General features: G+C 36.7%; 1 protein-coding gene across 2 annotated transcripts in view; it reads left to right on the top strand.

Moving 5' to 3' along the window:
* The window catches only part of PCSK5 (proprotein convertase subtilisin/kexin type 5), a 229,580-nt gene that overhangs the window by 147,137 nt on the left and 57,954 nt on the right, over positions 1-24,489 (top strand). Inside the window, exons 13-21 of one of the 2 annotated variants that reach the window (XM_064736487.1) lie at positions 7,394-7,530; positions 12,451-12,594; positions 14,346-14,448; positions 15,003-15,196; positions 16,638-16,722; positions 18,690-18,787; positions 19,235-19,364; positions 20,416-20,531; positions 22,262-24,400. In XM_064736487.1, coding sequence (XP_064592557.1) covers positions 7,394-7,530; positions 12,451-12,594; positions 14,346-14,448; positions 15,003-15,196; positions 16,638-16,722; positions 18,690-18,787; positions 19,235-19,364; positions 20,416-20,531; positions 22,262-22,377 — 1,123 coding nt within the window. In that variant the 3' untranslated portion in view covers positions 22,378-24,400. Of the gene's footprint in view, positions 1-7,393; positions 7,531-12,450; positions 12,595-14,345; positions 14,449-15,002; positions 15,197-16,637; positions 16,723-18,689; positions 18,788-19,234; positions 19,365-20,415; positions 20,532-22,261; positions 24,401-24,489 lie in introns of those variants that run through there. The other variant, XM_064736486.1, reaches the window with a different exon arrangement.

Raw genomic sequence — 24,489 nt, 5'->3', positions numbered from 1 at the left:
AGGCTGTCATGTGCTGCAGCTGACTCACAGCAAGTGGGAAATACATTCCAGGATTCACAGTTCACCTCTGGTGATGATTGATGTGTGGGATAGGTACAAAATTTAATTCAATCAGTGTCTTTGTAACCCCTGCACCTCAAAAAGAATTATTTTCTGTATGTGCAGAAGAGAAAGGGTTTGCAAATATATGTAATAAAATAAGAGGATGTTCCGCTCTTTCTTATATGTTAGTATCAGAAGACTAAACAGAAAACAAAGAAACCTGAAAGGCCTTTTCACATTTTGTTACTTCCCAGGAAACAAATTATTCATGAGAGAGCTTATAGAGTCTCACCAGAAATTCCCTTCCCATGGAAACTTCAGAAATATTCGGACTTGCCATCACATTGGGCTGATGGGTTACTAAAAACCTCTGGGCTTCTAATATTAGGGATAAAAGTATCTTGCAAATGCTAGGTCTGAAATACCTAGAGCCTTCATGAGACCTTTCTTAGGGTAAAGTGAGGGATATGAACAAAATACTTTCTGAAATGGTGTTTCAATGCTTACTTCATTTGTCCTTGCTGTAAGAAGTCATACAGCTTAGAAGTAGTAATTTCTTGACGCTAGGAGTATGCTGTGTGTTGTCAACGTATATGTTTTAGCATCATGTTATGAACTAAAACTTGAAATGGGATGTTATTTTCCAATATGAAAAATTAGTTATGAGGCATTTGATTTTTAATGTATCAATAATACTGAATGTCAGTGAATAAATGCATTCAGTTTATAAGCATGCATACAGAGATACATTGGCAGCAAATGGTCTGGTTTTTCTGCTATAGGCAAAGGTTCCAGAGGCTGTTGTATATTGCTACTACCTGACTGAGATGTTTTTCTCAGATATACAAGACTTTTTAATGTACATGTACAGGATTAATAGCAGCAATACCAGCTGTTTTTACTGAAACCCAGGAAAGTCCCATTGTTTTACAGTTACTCATTTGGGTTTAATTTGAAACAGTTCACTTGGTAAAATGTTTTTAAGTGCAAATGGTATATTTTACATGTGCATTTCTCCACCAATTCTGGAAGAAAAGTAATTGTGTGTAATTTCTGGTGCATTGACAAGTAGTTCCCTCAAGGCAATATTTGGCCTTTTTTCTGCATATTTTATCCTTAATGTTGGCACCCCCTAAAATGACTTCAGTAAGAAAACTTGTTAGTCTGAGATGATGTGGATTCCTTTGCAGGCATTTGGTGGATAACACTGTCACTGGTTTAAGCCTTATGTGCATTCTTCAAAATCTGCATTACAGGGAACATCTGCTTTGTTGTTTGGAAAGTACTAAACATGATTACGTTGGATGCACTGCACTAGAGGAAAATACAGGCTGGAAGTGTATTGGCTGGTGTGAGGATGAGGCTAGAGTTAAGTCCAAAGAGGAACAGTATCCTCTTTCCAAAAACAATTGGCCAGTGGATTTGGCAGTGTGGGTTTCTGAGTGTTTTTTGAGACATACCAAGGTCAGTTCTAACAAACATTCACTACAGGCAGGCTATGGAGGAGAAGCTAGATACAAAAGGAGTAGGAGAAACAAACTTAGGGCTCATTTGTCTCCCACTGAAGTCATGGCTTATTTAATTCTTGCCCTTTAAATTTAAAGCAGCTGTTGCCATTTGAACTGCGTAACTGAAATATTTCAGCCACATAGTGGCAACTTTCCAGGCCACTAGCTTCATAAGCTTATATGGCCGTGGTATTAATAATACTTCTCTTCAGTAACAAAAGAATGTATCTTCATGACCATCTTTGTCCTATCATGAAACCTTAGACAATCAGTAAATTTTAATAATATCCTCCTCTGCAGAACTCTTAGACCAAATCCAAGTTATTCTTATCTAATCTTACTCAATTGTTTGCTTCATAAAATGCCTCAGTGATCTGAAATAGGGCAAAATTTTCTTTATAAGTATGCATCTTTTTTCCAGCTTGCATGTTATACTCTTATATTAAAGAAAACTATCATTTTAATCCTAATATGATGAAACATAAGGGCCAACTTCATGTTGAGTGTCACTGAAAAGGTGTCTGATGTGGTAGTAATCTAAGTCCACAATGAGCTAATAACCCTGTGCTTGTACTGTGTTTACAGGGTGAAACACTTCTTGGAAAACCATTTCTCCCAACTCATACTTGCTGTGTTTTGTTTCATTCATGTTAGCTATATATTTTTTTTTCCTTTTGTGGGGTTGATGAATAGATATCCCACTACCAAGCAGCTGGCTGACCAGTGGAGTGTGTGGAGCTCCTCAGCCTGACATGTTTGCAAGTAATGATGGATCGTTTAATGTGGATATGTGTAGTTCCTGGGGACAAGCACTCTGCCTTTAAAGATGGTGATTGCCATGCTAACCACTGTTTCAGGTTGGCAGGATTGTACACTATTGTTCATGTTACTCCAAACAACTTTATCATGATAGTTCAGAGATAGCCATTGTTTCATAAAACTAACTGTGATAACCAGATGTAACATGGAAATAAAAAAAAAGTTTGTATGCAAATACTTTAAATATGTTTTCTTTAGCTCCAAATCCATAAATTTTAAGTGATCTCCCGCATGTAGATAAGAAAGCTTCTGAAATGCCTAGTGTGTTCTCTGACCATTTATTTTTCCCAGTCCTTCAGTGCAGATGCGCAGTAGGGTCTGGCCGAAGCTTTGGTTAAGTCAGTTTGAGCTGTCTGCAGTTTCTCAGGGGCTACATCTCACAGGGAGCTGATGATTCAACCCTGTGGAGAAGAGATGCTTTAAAGAGAATAGTTGACCAAAGCCCTTTCAGGTGCACAGCTTGGGAAGGCATTATGTAGTCTCTTCAAACTGTAAGTGCATTTGAAGTCTGGTGACTGCAGAATTCTGGGCAAGGACCACTTGCCCATGAGGCTGCCAGTTTGTGTGCTGGAGCACATCATAACAAAGACAGCTGCTGTAGGAGAAGAAAATTCTTATCTCTTTCCAGCTACTCTACTGCAGCTGCAGCCACTAGCTAGTGCAGGGTTTCCATGCTCCTAATGCATTGAGTTCAGTGTGCAACCATTGCTGTCAGTCAGGTGCAGCTGCACCTTCTCAGCTGAAACAAACAATCTTGATAACTGAAAAAAAGTTCATTTTATGTGTTTACTTCTTAGTGTTCATAATGGGTGATGCTGGTGTTGCTAAACAAATCCGCTACCTTTGCTGCCTTTCCTTACATGAAATTAAAAATTGAAACAAATTCTTCCAAGCATTTAGGAATTTAATAATTCTTTGCTGAAAAGCTGAGACATTTGTTTGTTGGGTTTTTTAATGCTATTAGAAAGTGGCTAATTGCCTTCCACTGGGTCTAAAGTTCCATCACAGATTAATATTTCTGCTTAAATTATGTTATTGAAGAGAAAGGTGATGCAATTTTTAGGCTGAAGTGGTGGCAGGGGAAGAGATCAAGACTCTTGAATTTAAGAAAAATAGTCATTTTATTCTACACTGTATAACATATATTCTTATCTAGACACACATATAGTATGTTATGATTATGAGTATGGCATAAAACTCCTTAGAAAGAGAAGAGCAATTTTTTTAAAGAAATTTAATGCTGTTGTTCATTGTAGACAGCAGCTTGTAATTATACAGTCAATCATTCGGTAACATCCACTCCATGTTAAGTGTTCTGTTTCTAAGAAAGGTCCCCTGAGTAACTGAGTAACAGAATTAGCATTCTGTTGTGGTTATGTTAGCAAATAAGTTTTGAAAATTCAAATGTTTTCAATCACTTTGGTCTTTAAAAGCATGTTACATTCACAAGTACAGGTATATGATCATGGTCATAAAAAGCCATCAGCTTATTCTAGTTAACTTGTTTAAGTATTTTAGTCTATAATAATCTGTAATACTCAATTAGCAGTTCATCAGACCATCTACTAAATTTTATTAATCCAGGATAATCTGTGTCATAAATGTTTTTGATAGGAATTTTGACAAATTGTAAAATTAAATTCTGGACCGGCTGCATGTCCCTTAAAAGATCCTATGCATTTCTTTCTGAATGAGGAATCTACATCTGAACATTTGATCATTTCATTAATTTATTTCACTGATAGTGAAATCCCTGCATTGTCTCATAGGTTCTTGATTTGAGAGTTTAGTGCATAAACAAAGTAAAGCAAAAGTACTTGGACAATTTTGTATGTCCAAAATACATACACAGACTCAGAGTCAGTATGTTTCTACTTTGTTTTTTACTATTCTTTTGATCTGTCTGTAGCCTTTTGACTTATTTGTAGAATCTTTTGTGGAAACACAGTTCATACATTCAAAGATTCCAATTTAGACCTTATTTTATAAAATTCAAATCTTTCTCAAAGAGGTGTTCTTTAAAAAAAACAGTAAATTCTCTCAGAAGTAATATTACCCAATTTTCCCCATTTCCATGGATGAAAGCTCACAGTTCCAGTTCCAGTATATTATAGGTAACTGTGTTTTTAAAAACAGGACACATGGACTTTTTTTCTCTTCTACCCAAAATTGCTTAAAAGAATTATTAAAATGGATATCCAACAACAGTTTAAAATTTCAAAACTAGACACACGAAGTTATCCAAAAAGTAATATGGAAAATATCAGACTAAGTACAGTAAAAATAAAGAGGAACTTATGTTTCTAATGTGTATGAACAAGACCTCAGTGAATACAAATTTGTAATTGCACAGTACTTGCATAATACTTTATAATAATAATTATAGTTGCTACAATGGCAAAGAGAAATACTGGTGTCTAGTTGCATTGATAAGGTGTTTAGAAAGTAATACATAAGCTATCAGAAAACAACAGTATGGCAATTCAAATAACAGTTGGAAATAGCCTACATAACTTAAATTGAACAACCGACTTGCATGCAAATTCTGGATAATGACTGTGTAATGATTTCTACCATTTCAGGAAATGGTATGTGCCATACCTTTGTGAGATTTCCTGTATTCACACAACTGATTTAACAGTGACATGAAATAGGCCCATTCTGCAGCCAAAATATGTCTACATATACACTTACAGGCACATACACAGAAGCACAGAACTGTATCAGAAGAAAACCTCACACAATTATCGGTGAAAATGAATCCCAACGAATATTTTAATTTTGTTTTATAAGTGCTAAGGTATTAATTTAAAATGGGAAGTGTGCCCCCCAGGACACGCTTGGCCCTCCTGGCTGCCCGGGCACTGCTGGCTCATGTCCAACTTGCCAAACTGAATGGCAAGTTGGACATGAGCCAGCAGTGCCCGGGCAGCCAGGAGGGCCAAGCGTGTCCTGGGGGGCATCAGGCCCAGCATTGCCAGCCAGGCAAGGGAGGGGATTGTCCTGCTCTGCTCTGGGGCAGCCTCACCTCGAGTGCTGGGGGCAGTTTTGGGCACCAGAGAGTAAGAAGGTTATAAAGCTGTTAGAGAGTGTCCAAAGGAGGCTGAAAAGATGGTGAAGGGTCAGAAGGGAAATCCATACATGGAGTGGCTGAGGTCACTTTTCATGCTCAGCCTGGAAGACACTAAGGGGAGACTTCATCACAGTCTGCATCTTCCTTCTGAGGGGAGCCAAGGGGCAGACACCAATCTCCTCTGTGGTGACCAGTGACAGGATCTAGGGGATGGCCTGATGTTGTGTCAGGGGAGTTAGGCTGTGTATTAGGAAAAGATTCTTCATCCAGGGGTAGTTGTGCATTGGAGCAGACTCTCAGAGATATGGTGTAATCCTTGGGGCTGTCCTGTATAGTGCCAGGAGTTGGATTTTGATGATCCTTCCCAACTCAGGATACTGTGTGATTCTGTGATTTTATGTTTGAAATGAGACCATGAAAATCAGGTTTTGAATGAGCCCTATGAAGTGCACCAATCCTGTAGGTCCATACAGTTTCTATTGCAAGAATTGTTGGACGCAGTACCTGACCCCATGCCTCTGACTGACCAAAGCTTCCAGCAAGAACTATGGCATTTTATTTCTATCCAGTGTGGCAGTTTCCACCAGGAATGTACCTACACAAGCATCCTGTTTTCCTGTTTGCTGAATTTCACAACCTTTTGAGAATAAAAATGGAAACTAGCTTGGAAGAGAACAGACTGACCTGAATTAAAGTACAATATTTATGCTGTCTAATGCTAGGCTTTTATCTGTTTTATGGAAAAGCATTCTCAATCAATTGGATTTTCTACTCTAGAGATTCTTGTCTTTTAAAAATATTTAATTGCAGCTATTAACAGTGGAGCTTTCATTCATAAAGATCAAATTTAAATAGTGATAGATATTGCACACACATATGTATGTATATACCTGCATGTATAAATTGACATGTATACATATCTCTGTGTGTATATATACACAAACATATATATATAAATAAAAATATATAAACACAAATATATATATAAAAATACGTATATGTGAATGTATAGGTATATATATATTTTTTAAGTTGAGCCACAAGATTTTGTTGGAAGCAACAGTCCTACTGAGAGTGCTCTTCTCATCAATAGTTTTGGGGTACCAAGCAACACACTGTGAACACTAAATAAAAATGCAAATTCTCTTGTGTCTAATCTCCTGCCAGGAAGCGTCCTCCTTCCCTATCTCACAGAGGATCACAATCACATTGCAGTATCTGAAATTGGTCCCCCTATACTAGAAATTATCATAATCCAGGCCTAAATTCTAATGTCTTCAGCCACAACCTAAGTAATTAAACTATGGTAATGGTATTGGTTTGATTAAACTATCAGATTAGTTTAATCAATAGTTTAATCAGTTTACCCAAACTGAATTCTGTGAAGTGTTTGAAGAGGGTGATACCTTGGTTGTTTGAGGATTGAGGCCAATGTCTCAGTTGCATATTATTTCTTCACAAGAAGCAATGGATTGAATCACTATTGTCTTAAAATTATAGTTTTTGTTGGGTTTAAACCCCTTTTAACTTTTGGCTTTGGAGCCAAAAATAAATGTTGCTGAGATTTTCCAGCTTACAAGTTATTTATAATTACATCATGCTGTTAAAGCAATGGAATTCTGTTTTATATGCAGGTTTTCCAAGACCCACAAATCATATTAAAGAGCATTAGCAATTATGGTGTTATTGCAATGAATTTGCTTGCCATTCTCTTTTCATTATAAAAACATGATGGCATGTAAAGACTCTCTTCCATCAAGCAACAAAGAGCTGTTGAATGTGCTTGTAATACATGTGAGAGAACCATCATGAATAATGTTATGTGAAGGTACACATGAACAAACTGGCTGATTATTTAAGAGTTATTATTCAAGAGTTTGCACACTTGGAGTTATAGCTCCTCAGGAAAAAAAGAATGTTTGCCTTGAAATAATGTCATCATTTGTTTTAGGCTATTTGATCATTCCATGGAAGGATTCAAAAACTGGGAGTTTATGACTACTCACTGCTGGAGTGAAAAAGCAGCAGGTGATTGGATCTTGGAAATCTGTGACACTCCATCTCAGCTGAGAAATTTCAAGACTCCAGGTAGGACTCTAACATTTATGTGGGCTGTGTGAATTCTGAAAACTGCTTGCTGTTTTCCACCTTTTATTTACAGCTGGAACATCTCACTGGTTTTAGTGTGAAGCCATACTGGAAAGAGCATTATCTAAATTTGTTATCAACGCACTCTTCATTTTTATGTTACTGTTATTTACTTTTTAAGATACATGGTCCACTTTTATTCTGAACTTATTTCTGTGCTTTTTTTAGATGATCTGTTTAAAACAAAATTAACATACAGATCAGTCTCACTCCATCACTGTTGATAAAATTGAATGAGATTTTTGATTCTTTATTTCTACGCTACTTTACTTTGTTACATTCCAATAGCCAGTCTCAACTTTTAAAAAAAGGTTCTTTGTCCAGCCATCAAATCTATTGTCCTATTGCCTGACTCACTAGTCTACATAACCTGAGTTTAGTTTTTTAGGATAGTAAACCAGCAATCATAAGCCAAATTTGAAAAGCTTTTACACAATATGTGGTCAATATGGTCTAATGAAAACCAAGATAAATTATGATTTTCAAAATTTCTGAGCAGAAAACATCTTCCAGACTCTGGTAACTTTTTACACCGTAGCCAGTGTTATTTAAATGTTAGCTGTATAGTCATTGGTTAACTTTAAGTGCAGCATTTTGAGAATCTTGATTATCTTCCCCTAGAGCTCTGAAAGGAAACACCAATATTGCCAGTGTTTTAAATTTCACTTTATCACCACTGGTGGTTTCTCACCATAGCTTTCCAGCTATGGTTTGATCTTAACCAAACGATGTTAAATGCACCTCTAAATGAAAAGCAAGGTTTCCAGTACACTAAAAAGGGGTACTCACTAAATGTTTGGAAAAGCAGCCACAGAGTATAAGCAAAACTAGTCAGAGATTCAGGAGGAGGTTTTGTGTTTGTGGGGTTTTTTTAATTTTCAATGCTTTAGAATTTGATAGACGGGGATGTATTAAGCAGCAAATAAGTAATTTAATTTTAATCAAATTACTGAAAAGAGACAAAAATCAAGTATTTTCAACTCCATTTTACACTTGTCATTCCTGACACATCCAGGAGCATCTCTGGTGTGAAGGGCAAGTTAGAGTAGCTCTTCACCTTTGTGTGTACTGGAACCCATTGGTTCCTTCAATAAGGCATCAAGGACAACCCCAGAGCAACACATTTCAGCTATTTGCCTCTTCCCTGACACACACCTTGCACTAAAAAATAGGTAGCATGGAGCCATTTTGCAAACTTTTATTCTGAACAATCCTTAAGCCATATTGTACACCTTTTACACCACCAGGATGATCTCAAAGTGGCCTGCTACATGTCCAGCTTTACACTTCAAGATCTGTTCCTGCACAGTCCTACACACTACAACTACATATATAGTTGTATGGGTTTATATTTTCAATACATTATGTATACTCTCTCAGTGCTACAGAAGCTAATTTAATGGAACTGATTTCCTTTCCTCCATCAGACCTGAAGCCTAAAGATGCAACTCTGGAAAAGGCACAGTAAGGCTAGGGGATTGGGAGAAAGTGGGTCTGTAAAACCTAGGGGTGTGGAGGAAGCTGATTTACTGAAAAAATCCTGCTGGAGAGCTTATCGTCTACTTTTTTTTTAACCACAATGTGAAACACTGCTTGAGACTAGTTTGGTTTTTATGTGCATTTGGTTTTCACAAGATGCAGTGTGGTTGTGAATTTGGATCCTGGTTCATTGTATACTGTCTAGTAATGTATCCCCCATCTTTCTAGAGCAGTGGTTGCCCTCTGATGAAAGCTGTCCAGTAACTCTTCTGTTCAAAAAGATTTGGAAGTGCCTGCCATATGTTAGTGGTGGATAAATTCAGCTGTTTGGGCATATCGGGATTAGTCTCTGCACTGAAGAGAACATGAAGTAAACAAAAGGTGCTTAAACGTAATTTATGCCTGGTGCCTCTCCAGTTCATGGTGCCTCTCCAGTTTATCACCATAGCCTGCAGTTTATCACACTGATATCATCATCATGCCTGTTTCTTGTTTGTGTTCTGTGCATGTGTTTACTCAGCTCTTGAAAGGTCTTATAATTAAGAGTCACCATTTTTGTGTAATCAAATTAAAAAGGACCCAGTGTGTCATCATATCCCTGCATTAGCAAGGTAATGCCATATCTATTACCTGAAAAGAAATTAAGAGTCCAGTTCATTATAGTAATGCATGTGATTTCTACATTTAATTCTGAAGAGTTTATGTTTGCTCTGAAACATTGCAATATACCCTTTCTTCTATAGATACAACTTTTGTTACACATTCTAAATACAAGCAGGGAAAGGATTATTCTAGCCAGATTACCTGATGGAATCAGCCAAAAATGGGGAAAGAAAGATTTTGGCTTAAATGGGCATACTTTGTTTATTCATTATAAAAGTGTGTGTGTATGTATATATACTTAGTTATCGAAATATTTTCATTGTGCAAATTAAACCCACCTTGAGGCAGCCCTAATTTATTTGCTGACAAGTCACATGAATTTTTCCCCTCCTTATTTACTGAACCATTCTTAAAAGGCAGCTAATCTCCTGGGAGACCCTACATTATTCCCCTTGCTGTCCTTTTGCATTATATATGCATTCAGAGTAATAATCCTTCCTGCAGTGATGTTAGTACAAGATCTTCTGTATGTGTAAAATCCGAATGCAATGTGCTGTTCCTTAGGAGCATCTTTACCTGTGGTTATTTGTAGTAGGTTCTTGCAAATACTTTTACCAGTGTTCTGGGAGAAATAGAAAAAATTATATTTTTCTATTGGAGTGAGTTTTGGCTCATAGTAAATGGGGATAAAAAGATCTGAATAACTTAGCAAAACAAACAATTTTTTTTTTAATTGCATCCAATGTATTATGATTTGTATGCTCAGGAAGTAGTTTGGAACACAAAAAAAGGCAGGTACATGAATATGAAGAAGATGTATCTTTGAAAGGGCAGTAGAGATGACTGCATAGTTGGTTGAAAATTATCTCCCTGTGTGAGTGACTTCATTTTAAAAAGAAAAGTGCCATTAAGGACATTGTTGGATCTGTCTAAGGAGCATCGAGACATAACTTGATTCCCACATTTCTTTAGAGGAAGAATATGCATTATTTGGATCTTTTTAATCCAATGGGTCTTTAGGAGTTACATGTCTGCGGGTAGGAAAAGAAATTGAAAACAAAGTGTACCCAGTTTTACCACCAAGGTAATTAGCCAACAGTTTAACAGCAGTTGTGGTAGATTCATCAGCAGTTAATTTTTTAAATCAAGATCAAATGTTTTTTTAAAGAAAGTAATAATTCAGATGTGAAAAGTTGAAAGCTACTGTGTGACACAACTGACACATGATGTAGTCTCTGGTTTGCATTTTCTACTCAAAAACTGAGTATACAGCAGAGAAGGTTTCATATGAAGTGTAGAAATTTTTGTCTCAAAAAGATTTAATTGGATTGGCAAGAGACATAGAGATAGCAGAGATTTCCATCCTCAGCCCTAGTATAAGTTATTTAAAATAATTAGCTTATGATCTGTCAGGTAGTGTATTTGGGTATTATTGCTTACTGCTAGAAGTATGCATGTACGAGCACAGAGATACTTGTCTTTGTCATGTCAGTGGAGGCTACCAGATGACACTGGGAAAAATCTACAGAAAATCTTGTAAGGGTCAAAAATACAGAAACTTGTAAGGGTCAAATTAATTTGATTGTATAGGTTTAAAAGTCCAAATGAATAATATTTCAAGTTACTGAATATCATTAAAATGAAAGAAGAGGAAGATTGCTTGAATTTCATTTTACATGAAGTATACTACATTATTTTCTTGAGAAGTGTCATACCTGGATTATTTCTTATTAAATAATAAGTTCTCGTTGTGAAGTTTTAACCACAAAACAGCCTCCACAACAGGATCATTGAAATTCTCCCTGCTTCTCTGATTTCTCATTGTTCTAATGAAAATTTGACACTTACAACTAGCTCTTCCAGGACAGAGTAACATAACCAAGATGATGGGCTGATACCAAGCTTTGGTTGCGCCTTTTCAAGCAGGGATGTGGTTTTTATGCATCTTTTCTTTAGGCATTATTTCGGGCCTGAATGCTTTTGCTCTTTCTCCAAATTTTTTCACCTAGTAGTATAGAGAGAAAGCTGGGGACTGAAAGTTCACCCTTTATGTTCTGATATCATGAACCGATGACTTGATACACCTTTATATTTTTATTCTTCCCAAAAAAAACTTACCAGAAAGTCAGATAATGCTTCAGGTGGCCCGATGGTTTTTTTTATCTTCATTCAAATATTACAAGGATAAAATATCAGTGAAAATTGCAGACAGTGGAGTAATATATTTGCCAAACAATTGGCACAAATAAATTAGAAATTATGCTGATTTGAGGGGGACAGTGATGTTCTTCCATGGAAATTTTAAGAGAAGATGTTTCTTGTTCATCAAGTTGTGTCCTAAAAGTCAATGAAATCCCTTCCTTAAGTCAAAATTCTGAATACAGCTACTTAGCTAAAAGATCTCAAATAATAATTACTGGACAATAAATAGTGTTCTGAGGGGATAGTGAAATCCAGAATAAAACCACCTTATGCAGTACCATCTACATATTCCAAATAACTGTATGCCCAGATGTTTTGTTTGTTGTTTATATTGAGTTCAGCCCATGGGGCAAACCTTTTCTAGATTACAAGACATTGGAGTGCAATGAAAATACAGTGTGAAGATATGATTGAAGAAAATATGCTTTCTCAGCTCATATTAAAACAATTATTGCACTTACTTGAAAAGCAATGTCTTCCATACCTACTCATAATAACATGCTTAAAAGTTACATACTTTTGTAAGACACAGAGAAGAGTAGTTCTGAAAACAGTTTTATAATACTTAACTTCCAGGCAAATTGAAAGAGTGGTCCTTAGTACTGTATGGAACATCCATCCAGCCTTACTCACCAAGAAATGATTTTTCCAAAGTGGAAAGAGTGCGCTCCAGTCCAGTTGAAGACCCTACAGAAGATTATGCAACAGATGACTATTCAGGTGTGTACATTCATTTACTCTGTTTGTGCATTTAGTAAACCCTTAACAGCTTTAAGGATGACCTGAGAATCGGCATATATAAAATGTTCAGTGAATTGGATTCTTCACTGAAGATGAGAAGTACTTGTTTCATAATTGAAAGTTGGACGTTTGAGTTTGCATGCATTGAGTTATGTATTTTCAAGCTACTCTTAACATGCTATGAAGAATGTACTGTTTTGCATATAAGGATATAAAGCTACATATATACTTATGCATATATATATGAGAAGAACATTATCTTCTACGTGTGTGTTGTTTCTCACTGATCCCTACAGAAGTTTTTCAACCTTGTCATTAGACTTTATTAGAGTTAGATTTTTAGCACTGCAAAATAAGTCAGTTTCTTACATGCAATCCAGCATTAGCAGTACCATGTGATGAATCTGAAGTATATCTCTGGCCACCAAAAAGGAGGAGAAAGTTCAGTTTAGTATTTTCTGTTGTTCCATTCTCCTTTCATAGCATGTCAGTTGCGCGGTCTCTATTTTAGATGGACAGCTGCGGAACTCCTTGTTTTGGTAGGTAATGAAACACTACTGTCTCTACTGTAGAGGTCACTAGCTTAAAACTTCTTAAGTTTTTATATGAAACAAACTCAACACATTTCATTCAGGAGAGATCAAAGATCCTAAAAGTTGTAACTTCGCCCACAGTCATTATTCATCTGCATAAAGGCAAGACTTGATGGTTCTTTCTTCCAATAGAAGAAAATATTTATTTGAAAACTGTAAGAACTAAATCATAGAAAATACTAAGTTGGAACAGATCCAAAGCATAATCAAGCCTAATATGAGTGCGGGTGATACAGGGGACTGACTTGGGAATCAGCAAGTACTAGCTGAGGCTTTTCTCCTCTGTAGGAGCAGAGGACATCAGGGCCCTGGTGTCTGGTTCGTTGGCTCATGGTAGCTACTTGGACCAGCTGATACTCACTCAGGAGCCAGGGTAGCCACTGATCATGATATTCATCGTTGTCATTCTTTTTAGAAGTTATTTTGCTAATCATTTCTAATTATGAATTACAGAGGTCTTTATACCTTTCCACATGAAGTGAGGATGTCATACTTGTTTGAAAAGCTTGGCTTTTTTTTCTGAATTTTTGAAGTCAAATCTTGCGGGCATTCAGGAAACCTCCTTGTCCAACCATCCAGGAGCCACTCTGGATGTCATACTCTCAACACCTGAATTAGGACCAAGGTCCCTTCATGGACATACACCCACACTCACATAATCAGGCCAGGCTTCCTCACTAGCTCAACCCCAGTTTTCCCATAGCAGAGTCTCAGACTTCCCAATCCTTAGAATAACTTAATCTTGGTGCAATACCTAAATAAAAAAATAACAGCTTGAGCTGAGTGACTCTAAGGAGAGACCCTGAGCAAGGGAAACCGTGGGCTTTTGTACCCTTAGAAACATGAAAGTCTCAGGGGTGTTGGCTCCTGCTGTGTCTCTGCATGTCTGGTCACCTGAATGGTATGTTGTTTTTTACGCATAGGGTCTGCACAGCCTCTTGCTTGGAGCTTCTGCCATCCAGAGCTCAATCTTGAGCTCACAGTGCAAGTAGCAAACCAAGCTCCCTGTGCTAGGTGTAGTCCTCAACAGAGGGAAACAGAGTAATTGCATTCTGCAATGAAATCTTATGTTTTAAGATGTCCCTTAAATGAGAAGTTTTAATCCCTTTGTCCCTCTGTATTCTGTTTTTATTACAGGTCCCTGCAATGCAGAATGCAGTAAAGTAGGGTGTGATGGGCCAGGACCAGATCATTGTACTGACTGTCTGCACTATTACTACAAATCTAAAAACAACACAAGGTAAGAGCAAGGGAAAAAAACTTCACTTCATTGATTTCTTATTTATGTCTCTTAACTTTCTTTCCTCTTCTCTTCATTACAGTTATGAATAATTATTTTCCCCTGATTTTGAAAAATTTTCCTTGGAGTTTAAAAAAACCCAAATTCTAGCTAATCAGTATTTAAAAAACAGCTTTGGAAAACCCTTCTCGGATTAAATCCCCACCTCTTTTTTTTTCTCCCTAAGAAGCTTTCTCTGTATATATATGTGTTCATAGACTCTCATAGCTACTACAGCTGATGTAGTGATTAGGTGAATAAGATAGGAAGAAATGTAGATAGTTGAAATTATACTGTAGACTGTCTGACATATGCTGGTGAGATAGCATGTGTAGGGACATAAATGCAAGAGATCAGCTTGATACAGTGCTTTGAAGGGTTATATCTTAGTAAGTACATGATCATTAGAAAAGCAACAATGCTGAGAAATACTTCTGCTCTGCAGTCATGGTCCAGGAATGTGGTGGCAGGCTATTTCATTAACAATTCTGCCTTCTCTTCCCTGCTGTCTGCAGGATCTGTGTTTCGACCTGCCCACCTGGTCACTACAATGCAGACAAGAAACGATGTAAAAAATGCTCACCCAATTGTGAAACCTGTGTTGGAGGCCATAGTGACCAGTGCATGACCTGTAAATCTGGCTACTACCTGAATGAAGTAACCAATAGCTGTATTACCAACTGCCCTGACGGGTTTTACCTGGACAAGAGTTAGTATTTCTTGTTGGTTTTATATTGTGGGCTACAGAATTTCATCTGGGGAGGTTGCTGGAATGCTTATGAGCAGGAAAAGTGTATGTTGATCTTTTATCCTTTTCCTTTTATTAAATTGTTGCCAAGTGTGATCAAGAATATCCTGAATAATCTTCCTTTATTTTAAAAACCATGCTTATTGCAGGATGTCTTTTCAGCTGGTGGTACCTGGGAGTAACAGTAGCAGAACCAGGGCAGTTCAGGAGCAAGTCAGCTGAAGGACAGCAAAGGTTGTCACTACTTGGGGAAGGGACAGACAGGACCCATTCTGACATGATTCCCCATTCAGCCAGATTGTATGGCCCCAGAAGTGAGAGCTGAGACACTGGCCAAGGCCAGTGAACCAGAGCTCTGCCAAAACAGGCTCTTCAGATGTAACATGGTTGCAAAAAATGTTTCAGACACACCTAAGCACCTCCAGAGCGATGTCACTGCCCAAGAGCAGCAATCCTCAGCCATGACAGGTATCTGCCTTCAGCTTCCTCCTGTGATTGGCAAGTAGACTGCCCGTGTTTAATTTCCAGCTTTGGCCAACAAAAATACATGTATTCAAATGGGCTTAAGACTGCAGTGACATCTGTTTTCGTTAGACTCCCCTTAGGAGATAAATATGTTCTCAGGAGCTTTGTTCATCTAGGTACCTAACATTCTGCTTTCTCCAGCATGAAGCTGTGTGCTTTTTTTTGAGAATTAGTAAAAACAGGTCCTACCTTAATTCCAGCACTTTTACTGTGTGAAAACTACAGTAAAGAGAATTCATTCCCATACAAATTAACATGGATAGATGAAAATTTAGGATTAAATGGGGAAATTAAGCTTTTCTTCTTAAAATGGTATATGTCACTCACTGCATGTCAAAAGACAGCAGGGCTGAAGAGAGAGAAGGGATTTTTTAAAGAAGGGATCTCCAGAGATAAAAAACCAGTTGTTAAGTAATTTATATATTTACTTTGTTAAGATCAGATCTGTTTATGCAGGTGTGTCTTTAGCACCAAATCAGGAAGACAGGACAGACTGCTGGCATGGAAGGTGTAAGATTGCAGGACAGTCTCCAGAACACATGGCAATTATTAGTACATATTACTACTATATGAGAAGGTGACTTAAGTCCATATTATAAATAGTGAATGTAAATTTTAAGTGTTTATGAAAAATTTTTAATGGCCTCAAAACATATTTTTTTCCTGGGGTGCAACTGTAACTTCAGATTTATGGAAATATTGTAAATCATTTGATATTAGATGGAAAAAGGTAATGATAGGCAGCATTTTGCTGGTTTAGTCTAGCTTGATGTTGTCAAACTAGAAAGTAGTAAGTCATGTAATAATATATTCATACAATTTTATCAAACAAAACTGACTGAGGTTTTCTGGGTTGTTTTCTTTTTTTCTCTTGTAGATAAGATTGTTTGTCGTAAATGTAGTGAAAACTGCAAGACCTGTGTTGAATTCCAAATCTGCACAGAGTGCAAGCATGGACTAAGGTAAGGAAATTATGTATGCCTCTAAACATAGTATCTGACGAGGTAGACAAGGCTGGAGATACGCAGTGAAGAACATCAGATAGCTGTTTAACCTTGCATGGCCCTCATTTCATCTGTTCCAATGCTGCTTAGTCTGTAATAGTGAACCTGTGTGCCTGTTTGGCTGACAACAGATTTTTAGAAGGCTTTTCATATCAGGTAACATGAAAGCCACAGTCATGTGGAAAGCTGGCTTCTTCAATTTTTGACCTACATTATGTCAGTGAAGGATAATTTCAGAAGTAGAGCTAATGAATTGTGTTAATCTTTCTGATTTATTAATTTGGTAGTTAGAAGTTATTTTCTTATCTTTATTGTATTTCTTCACGTATCCACCCATTCACTTACCTCAAGTACTGAGGCTCAATTCTATTACAGTACAGTCAGTGATCATGTATTTTAAACAGCAGGTGAGATTTTTTTCTTTCAGAGGAGAACTTAATTATTCTTTAAAATTATAGATAAACATACAAAGCAACAGTAAACATTTCAAGCTTCTTTGTAAAGAATGACATTCTGGTCCAAGTAGCAAAGGTCAAAAATCATATAATATTTATGACAGACTGTATGCTGGCTTAGTGCCACAAAAATATGAAGTCAGTATTCAGTATCTGTAGGTATTCTTTTGAGTGCAAGTATTGTGTTAATGTTTCAACACTGAGGATTCCTATTGCATTAAAGTGGTTTTTCATCTTTTAGTAAAAGCTTTTGCTTCTGGAACATCAATAGCTGAATTCCTTTATTGCAATTGAATTACTGAAAAATTTAAAACCTAACCTTCATGGTTTTTTGGACAATTTTAGCAAATAGAGTGTCATTTTTGGTAACACTTTTTAAAAAATGTGTGTTTATTTCAGATTAATGGAGCCTTTCAGGACATATATTTCACATTCCATAGTTGTTCCATACTTTCTGCATTTTCTTGGCAGAGGTATCAATGAGCAGGGCCTTCCTTGAGTGGGTCTTGAGAGACCTGAATTCCAGATGTACTCCGTTACTTGTCCATTAAATAAACCTGGGCAAATTATTTTCCCATCTGTAAAAACATGATAATGCTATGTTTATTGTAAAGGTCTTTGAGGTTTTTCGCTCAGGAAAGACAAGAGAAAAGCAGGGGTTATGAAGTTTTGTTGTATTCCTAGTTTATTTACTAAACTGGGACTGAATACACTCTTGAAAATTGTCACTGATGCTGAACTTACCTGGCTGTTGCGGGATCCAATCTGTAAAAACATGGTTAGCACTCAGAGTGGGAAACCCCAGAGCTGATGAACATTTGTAGAGAAAGTGTTAAATTGGATGAATCCTGAGATTCTGCAGAAGATGGTAAACATGGCAGAGATATCCTAGTTTAAAAAAATTAATTTCAAACAAACAAAAAAACCCCAAACCCCAACAAACTGCTATAGGCACCATATAACATGAAAGCAATAAACAACTACTTCAAGAAATATATAAAAACGTGACTTGTTACTCATATTTTGTGCTCTCTCAAAAGTGCCTGCAGGCAGAATACTTCCATCTGTAATCTCAACAAATCTCACAAGCCACACAGCATTCGGTTAACAACTCCCTTAGCATTTTATTAATGCTGACCCTGTGCCAAATTCCTCAATAATTGCATTTTACATGCCTAAATTTTTAGTGCTGCTTGTCATTGTTAATTTTTCTTCTGTCCCGTATTACTTGGTAGTATTTATAAAGAGTTTGTAAACAGCTTCTTTACTTCACCATGGGGAAAACTGCTTTGCATTCCCTCTTTAAGTGATTGGTGTCTCTAAATTTATGAAATATGACCATTGAAGGAAGGTGATGAAACTTAATATATGGGTTATTCTTTAATTAAAAGAAAATTATTGGCTTGTGCATGATCTTCTTGTCCTCTGTTGCCATTATCTGCTCTGTCCTTTTTTATCTTTTTATGATAGTTTGCATGGCACCAGATGTGCTATCCGCTGTGAAGAAGGAAAATACCATAATGGCAGAGAGTGTGAGCCATGCCACCGTTCCTGTGCAACATGTGCAGGTACCCCACTGACATTTGTCTGCATAATTTTCATTCCTGTATGATTTTACCTCTGATTTTTTCCACTATATACCATACTTACAGTATAGCATCATTGTTTACATGTGAATCCTTCATTCTGTTAGTAGCTTTTAATTACATTTCAAATATGGCAAACTTCTTTCAGCTAGCATAGAAATCTAGGTTTTTAATTGAAAGAGTTCATAAATTCCTCTTTCTTTTTTCTTTTTTTTTCTTTTTCTTTTTTTTCTTTTTTAAATTTTAGTAGAACTTACTATGATTTCCAGTAATGCCTTCCATTTTCTTCCAGGAAAGGAATAATGACTGGTAGACTTTGTGGGAGTTTTAGAACTGCAGCCATGTATTTCAGAAAAAGATACACTGAAATGATGTAATTATTTATTTTAACAATGTACCTGCCTTCTAAACATTTCTCTTCCGACTAAGGTGCTGGAGTAGATGCCTGTATAAACTGCACACAGGGTTACTTTATGGAAGATGGAAGATGTGTGCTGTCCTGTAGCAGTGGTTATTACCTTGATCACTCTGCTGAAAGTGGATACAAAAGCTGCAAAAGGTATGATCAGTGGTTGATATATCTGATATTTGGCAGTATATTAGCTATTACTGTGTTGGAAATGACCATACTTATTAGAAGATAAAACACTGTTGACATCAAAACTTAAAGAAATACTTAATGCTAAGTAAATAAGAAAAATATTTTGGTTTTGTTGTTATTATTATTATTTTATTATTTATATTCATACAGGTCCTATAAAAGTATTTTTCTGGTATATGTGTGTGTGACCTTCACTTTAAAGTGAGCCTTAGTGAGCCTGTAAGTAAATTTGCATAGAAGCCTAAAATTTACAAATCTGACAGAGGATCTGCATTTTTTAATAGCAAACAAAACCAATCAAACTACAGGTTTTTTTGTTGCAAGTCAGTTCCTATTTATAAAGACCATTTCAGTTCTTCCGCTGCATATTCACAAACATAGTGCAGGTGGATTCCAAACTACTGTCCAGAGGAGCTTACCTGACTCAAGTTCACAAATGACTAGATAAATCTTGGGCAAAGTTGTGCTGTGCAAGGAAGGAACATTTTCTCTATTCCATACTTTGTTAAACAAATATCATTTGTTGCCCTTTGGAATAATTTATTGTTGACTCAGATCTAAGCTCAGGGCAGGAAGGGAATCCCTGTGTGTTTCAGTGTGTTCTACATAAAAAGACAATCAATATATAATGAAAAGACAATGGAGCGAGATGGGTGGTGAAGGGACTGGGCATCATGTCAGTCATTTCTGTCCTTAGTTCATGCCTTTAACATGCACATGTTTGCACCATCAGCTTGAAACTTTTGCTGATTATTTATGCATCGTTGCAACACACTAGAATAATACAGCTGCCTAGTAAAAACTCTGGAATAGAAATTTGTTGATGGAAAGAAACAGGACTGAGTTGCAGGGTTAGTCCATTATTTATAATCAAAATTAGTAGTAGTAATATTATAGTACCTTGTGCCTCTAGAAAGAGCAAACAAGTGCTTTGCAATACAGAAGAGGTGTCCAAGGAAGTGCTGTATTTGGTGAGGCCAGAAGGCCAACTCCTGCCATTGTCTTTCAGATGTGATGCCAGCTGTTTGGATTGCAGTGGCCAAGGAGACAGAAACTGTACAAGCTGTCCAAGTGGCTATAACCTAGACACTGGTGTCTGCGTCATTGGAACAGTATGCAAGGATGGTGAGTGCAAGTCTCTGAAAAGATCCATTTTATCACTGCCTGCTTCTTTTTTTACATGTACAGAGTTCGTTTGGCCTGCTTTTCTTCTTAAGTATGGTCTACATTACTTTTTAAAATTTTCAGGTTCATGAAAAGGAGAAATTTACATTTGCATGTGCTAGCAAGATTAGTCACACCCATTTTACCTTAATTTTCCTAAAATAATTTTTCCCCTTGCCAACAACCTACCTTTCCTTCCTTAGCATTTGTTCAAAGGCTTTTGCTTTCAACAGATTTTTATATGAGGAACCCTAGACTACTATTAATAGAATTACATTTATCTATCTTGGCGCTTTAAACTCTGAAAATGCTGGTAAGTAAAAACTATTTAAAGCACCCGCAGGATTGCTTGACTTGTGTGAAAGGGTAGTGAGAAAAAAGGGATTCTGAAATAGGGAACATACAATTTAGGGTGGAGATTTGAACTTCCTTCAAATTCTCTGTAGCAACCAAGATAGCCTCCTTATTACATATGATTGTCTTAATTATTCACTAATAATAATTCCTTTTAAATGTCACAATTACAGAAACATTTAGATAACATTGTCCTTCCCTAAACATGTTACCGTGTGAATTACTTGTAAGTAGAGCCTAACAAGACCAATCCAACAGGAAAATCATATCAGAACAAAGTCTGGGAAGATACCTGACATCAGATATAGTAAAAGCTAAAAGTGACTCTTGGGTCCAGTTTATTTCCACTGGATTTACTAAGAGTTAAAAAAGACTGTAAAAAGAAAAAAGAAAGAGCACAGGCCTGAGTCTTGTTCCTGTGGACCTTTGCACTTCCTGTTGGAATATAGGCTCCCAAACATTGAAAATTATCCTGTTCATTGTAAAGTTACATTGCAGATATTGTTGAACTAGTCATGAGCCCTTTTCATGTCTGGACATTGGAAGAGTTATTGTCTTAAGCAAGTCCAGAAGAATAGACAAATTAAGAAGTGTAATGGTAATATGGTATTGCAATTGATTTCTGCAATGCAAACATTTTGGATACCAATTTTGTCTTTGTACAGCTGCATAAATCCATCTTCATTTGTACACATGCAGCCTCAATCACATCCCTGTAGTTCCCACGGGTGAGGACACCCCATCTCAGTACTGTCACCACCATTCTTCCAAATGCAGCTCTCATGGAAGGGCAGCACATGGATGTGCAGGCCTTCAGGCACATGCAGGGTCACACCACACAGCACATGTTCTCAGCAGTCATTGGCAACAAGGAAAGTCCAGGTAGGGTTTGGGGTTTTTTTTCCTGCTAATTTACAAAAGCAGAGATTTCAATGCCTTACAATCAACTCGCTCTATAGGATTTGCATTTCTGTTGAGAATTTTTTGCTCTTTTTCGGTGGTTTGATTGTTTTATTCTTTTAATTCATAAAGATTGAGAACAAATTCCTTTGCTGTAAACATCACTGTATTCTAATTATTCTCTTTCTAATCTTTTTTTCCTTTTCATAAATGGATACCAATCATTCCCTGTTGGACCACACAATATCTCTTCCTGAAAAAAAAAACTGCTGTTGACTGAAATTCCTTTTGATGGACCAAATTTCCTACTTCCTGCTCCTGAATGGTCTCTTCAACCAAATCTGCTTGTCTGACCAATTAAACCTTCCTCCATTGTACACACCGTGCTCTCCAAACCTTCAACCTCCCCTCCTTCTCTTGCTGCTACCCTCTGGAAGCCACGGAAGAGTCCTGGGCCGAGGGAGGATTCTGTATGCTGGTGAAAAAGAACAATCTCTGCCAGAGGAAAGTGCTTCAGCAATTGTGCTGCAGAACATGTAAACAAAAGGGGTGAACTGACACCTCCCAGCATCCTCCTCCTCCTCCTGTTGACTTACAGATTAATTCATATTACTGAAAAAGGAAAAAAAAAAAGAAAGAAAAAGAAAGCAAGCCACCTTTCTCCCTCTCCCCCCTCTTTGTCTGGGGAGATGGCGAACTGTTTGTTGGAACTTAAATGGAAAAACTACAACACGCCTACCTTTCATAACTGGGTGTCTAAAGCTGAGCATCCAGGATCACAGAGTCAGTATTGTGTGACCAAAGCATTTGATGCCAAAATTAACATTTAACTCTTGATTTGATTTCCTGTCAACGTTAGGATTATTCCTGTTTTTTGAAGGTTCTTTTTCTTCCCATCTTTCCTGCTTCTTTCCACTTCAAGATGTTTAAATAGTGTTTCAAGAATACAACACAAGTTTACATGGATTAAAACTAAACAATACGAAAAAAATTGCATTAGTCTGTTTTTGTGCTGTATGTATTGACAGGGGGAACTTGAGTTCCTGAGGGGATCCGAAACATCATTAGTGCAGGACTAAGTTCTACCCCTTTTCTAACACTATTTTAAAAAATGGAAAGTGAACATTTCTGCACACCTTTCTTACTTCCTCTGCTGTATGCTTTTTTTGTATCACATGCGGTATGTATATATGTTTGCCCAAAATGTGGTTTTGGTCATATAGATTTCATTTTTAGACAGGTGGCTTATTAACAGATATGCTAGGATTTTTATTTTATTTTTTTAAATTGTCAAAGCTATTTCAAATAAACATAAGAAACCCATTGTTCCTGTAGTGGACAAATTTAGAATATACTACTTCTCTTGATTTGCATAAGTGAGAGTAATGTATATGCTCAGAAGTCAGAAAACATTGCTAACATGTAAGAAGTATTCATAAATTATTGTTGTCTTGTAATGTTCATTTAAAAAGGGGATATTATCATACAGATATGTGGAACTGTTTCATGGTGCCCATATGTAAATGCCAGTGTGACTATATACAACAGGATGTGTTTACAGGACTGGATTTATAATTGTGCCAAATACACCTCCAGGAAAAATTGCATATAGGGCAATAAATCAGTGATTCTCTTGGTGCCATGATGGGCCTGAATCTGCTTTTAACTGCTCACAGTAGAAATTTCAGCAGGAGTAGTCCTGCTAAGGCCAGTGGAGTTACCTCGCTGTAAAATGGTCCTGAGTGATAAGAGAAGTGGCCCCAGCCTCACTCTTTTTCTACCCAGGCACATGGCTGCCAGTACAAATTTCTGTTTAATTTGTCTTCTTCAGCTTCACTCAGCATACTGTTCAAAAGACAGTCGTTTCACATAAAACAGCAAATTGAACTTCAAAGATACTGTTTACTGGGGATAATACTTAAAACATGCAAAGTGTCTTTCTCAGTTAGCTTTCCAGAACACACAAACAGAAAATGGATTTCAGCTGTTTAAGCATGTAAATCCTGGAAAATAAAGGGGATCAAAAATGACTGTGGATGTTTTACAAACTAATTCAAACCTTTAGAGGTAATGTCCTCTTAGCAGAGAGCAGATAAACTATTTCAGTATGGTTCAGTATGAGAGAGTGCAGTTAAGCTCCTTTGGTGCCCATTACAAATTTCCTGATAAACATTCAAATTTGTGCTAGTTTAACTACTAGTCTGTTACTGCCTCATTTCTCAGTATAGCGTGTTTAAATAGAACATAATGCTTTCAAAGTTTAAGTTAATATTATATATGTTATATATAAATATATATTCACTATTGAGATTTAATTATGTAATGGATTGTAAAGAATCTGTTTGGATACTTACAAATGTCTCTAACACTATTATAGAGAAGAAATTAATAACTTTGTTTTCTTTTAAAAAAAACTGACATTGTTATAACGAAATCCATTTTTACTGAAAAAATACTGTACATGTGTAAAATGTTCAGTTGTTATTTGTAAAATAGGGTAGTTCTGTTGTAATTGATACTGGCCAAAATCAATGTTATTCCATATTTTATTTTTTCTATTAAATTAACCTAAATTCCTGTTCTTTTGTTCTGAAAAAACATGTTGCTCCATATGTTAAACATCTTTGTTGAAGGATGTAGGTAGCTCTGTGGTATAGAGCACTTA

The sequence above is a fragment of the Zonotrichia leucophrys genome, chromosome Z (assembly GCF_028769735.1).
Source record: "Zonotrichia leucophrys gambelii isolate GWCS_2022_RI chromosome Z, RI_Zleu_2.0, whole genome shotgun sequence".
Classification (NCBI taxonomy): domain Eukaryota; kingdom Metazoa; phylum Chordata; class Aves; order Passeriformes; family Passerellidae; genus Zonotrichia; species Zonotrichia leucophrys.
Note: the sequence above shows the minus strand (reverse complement) of the source record. Positions and strands in the feature narration are given on the sequence as shown.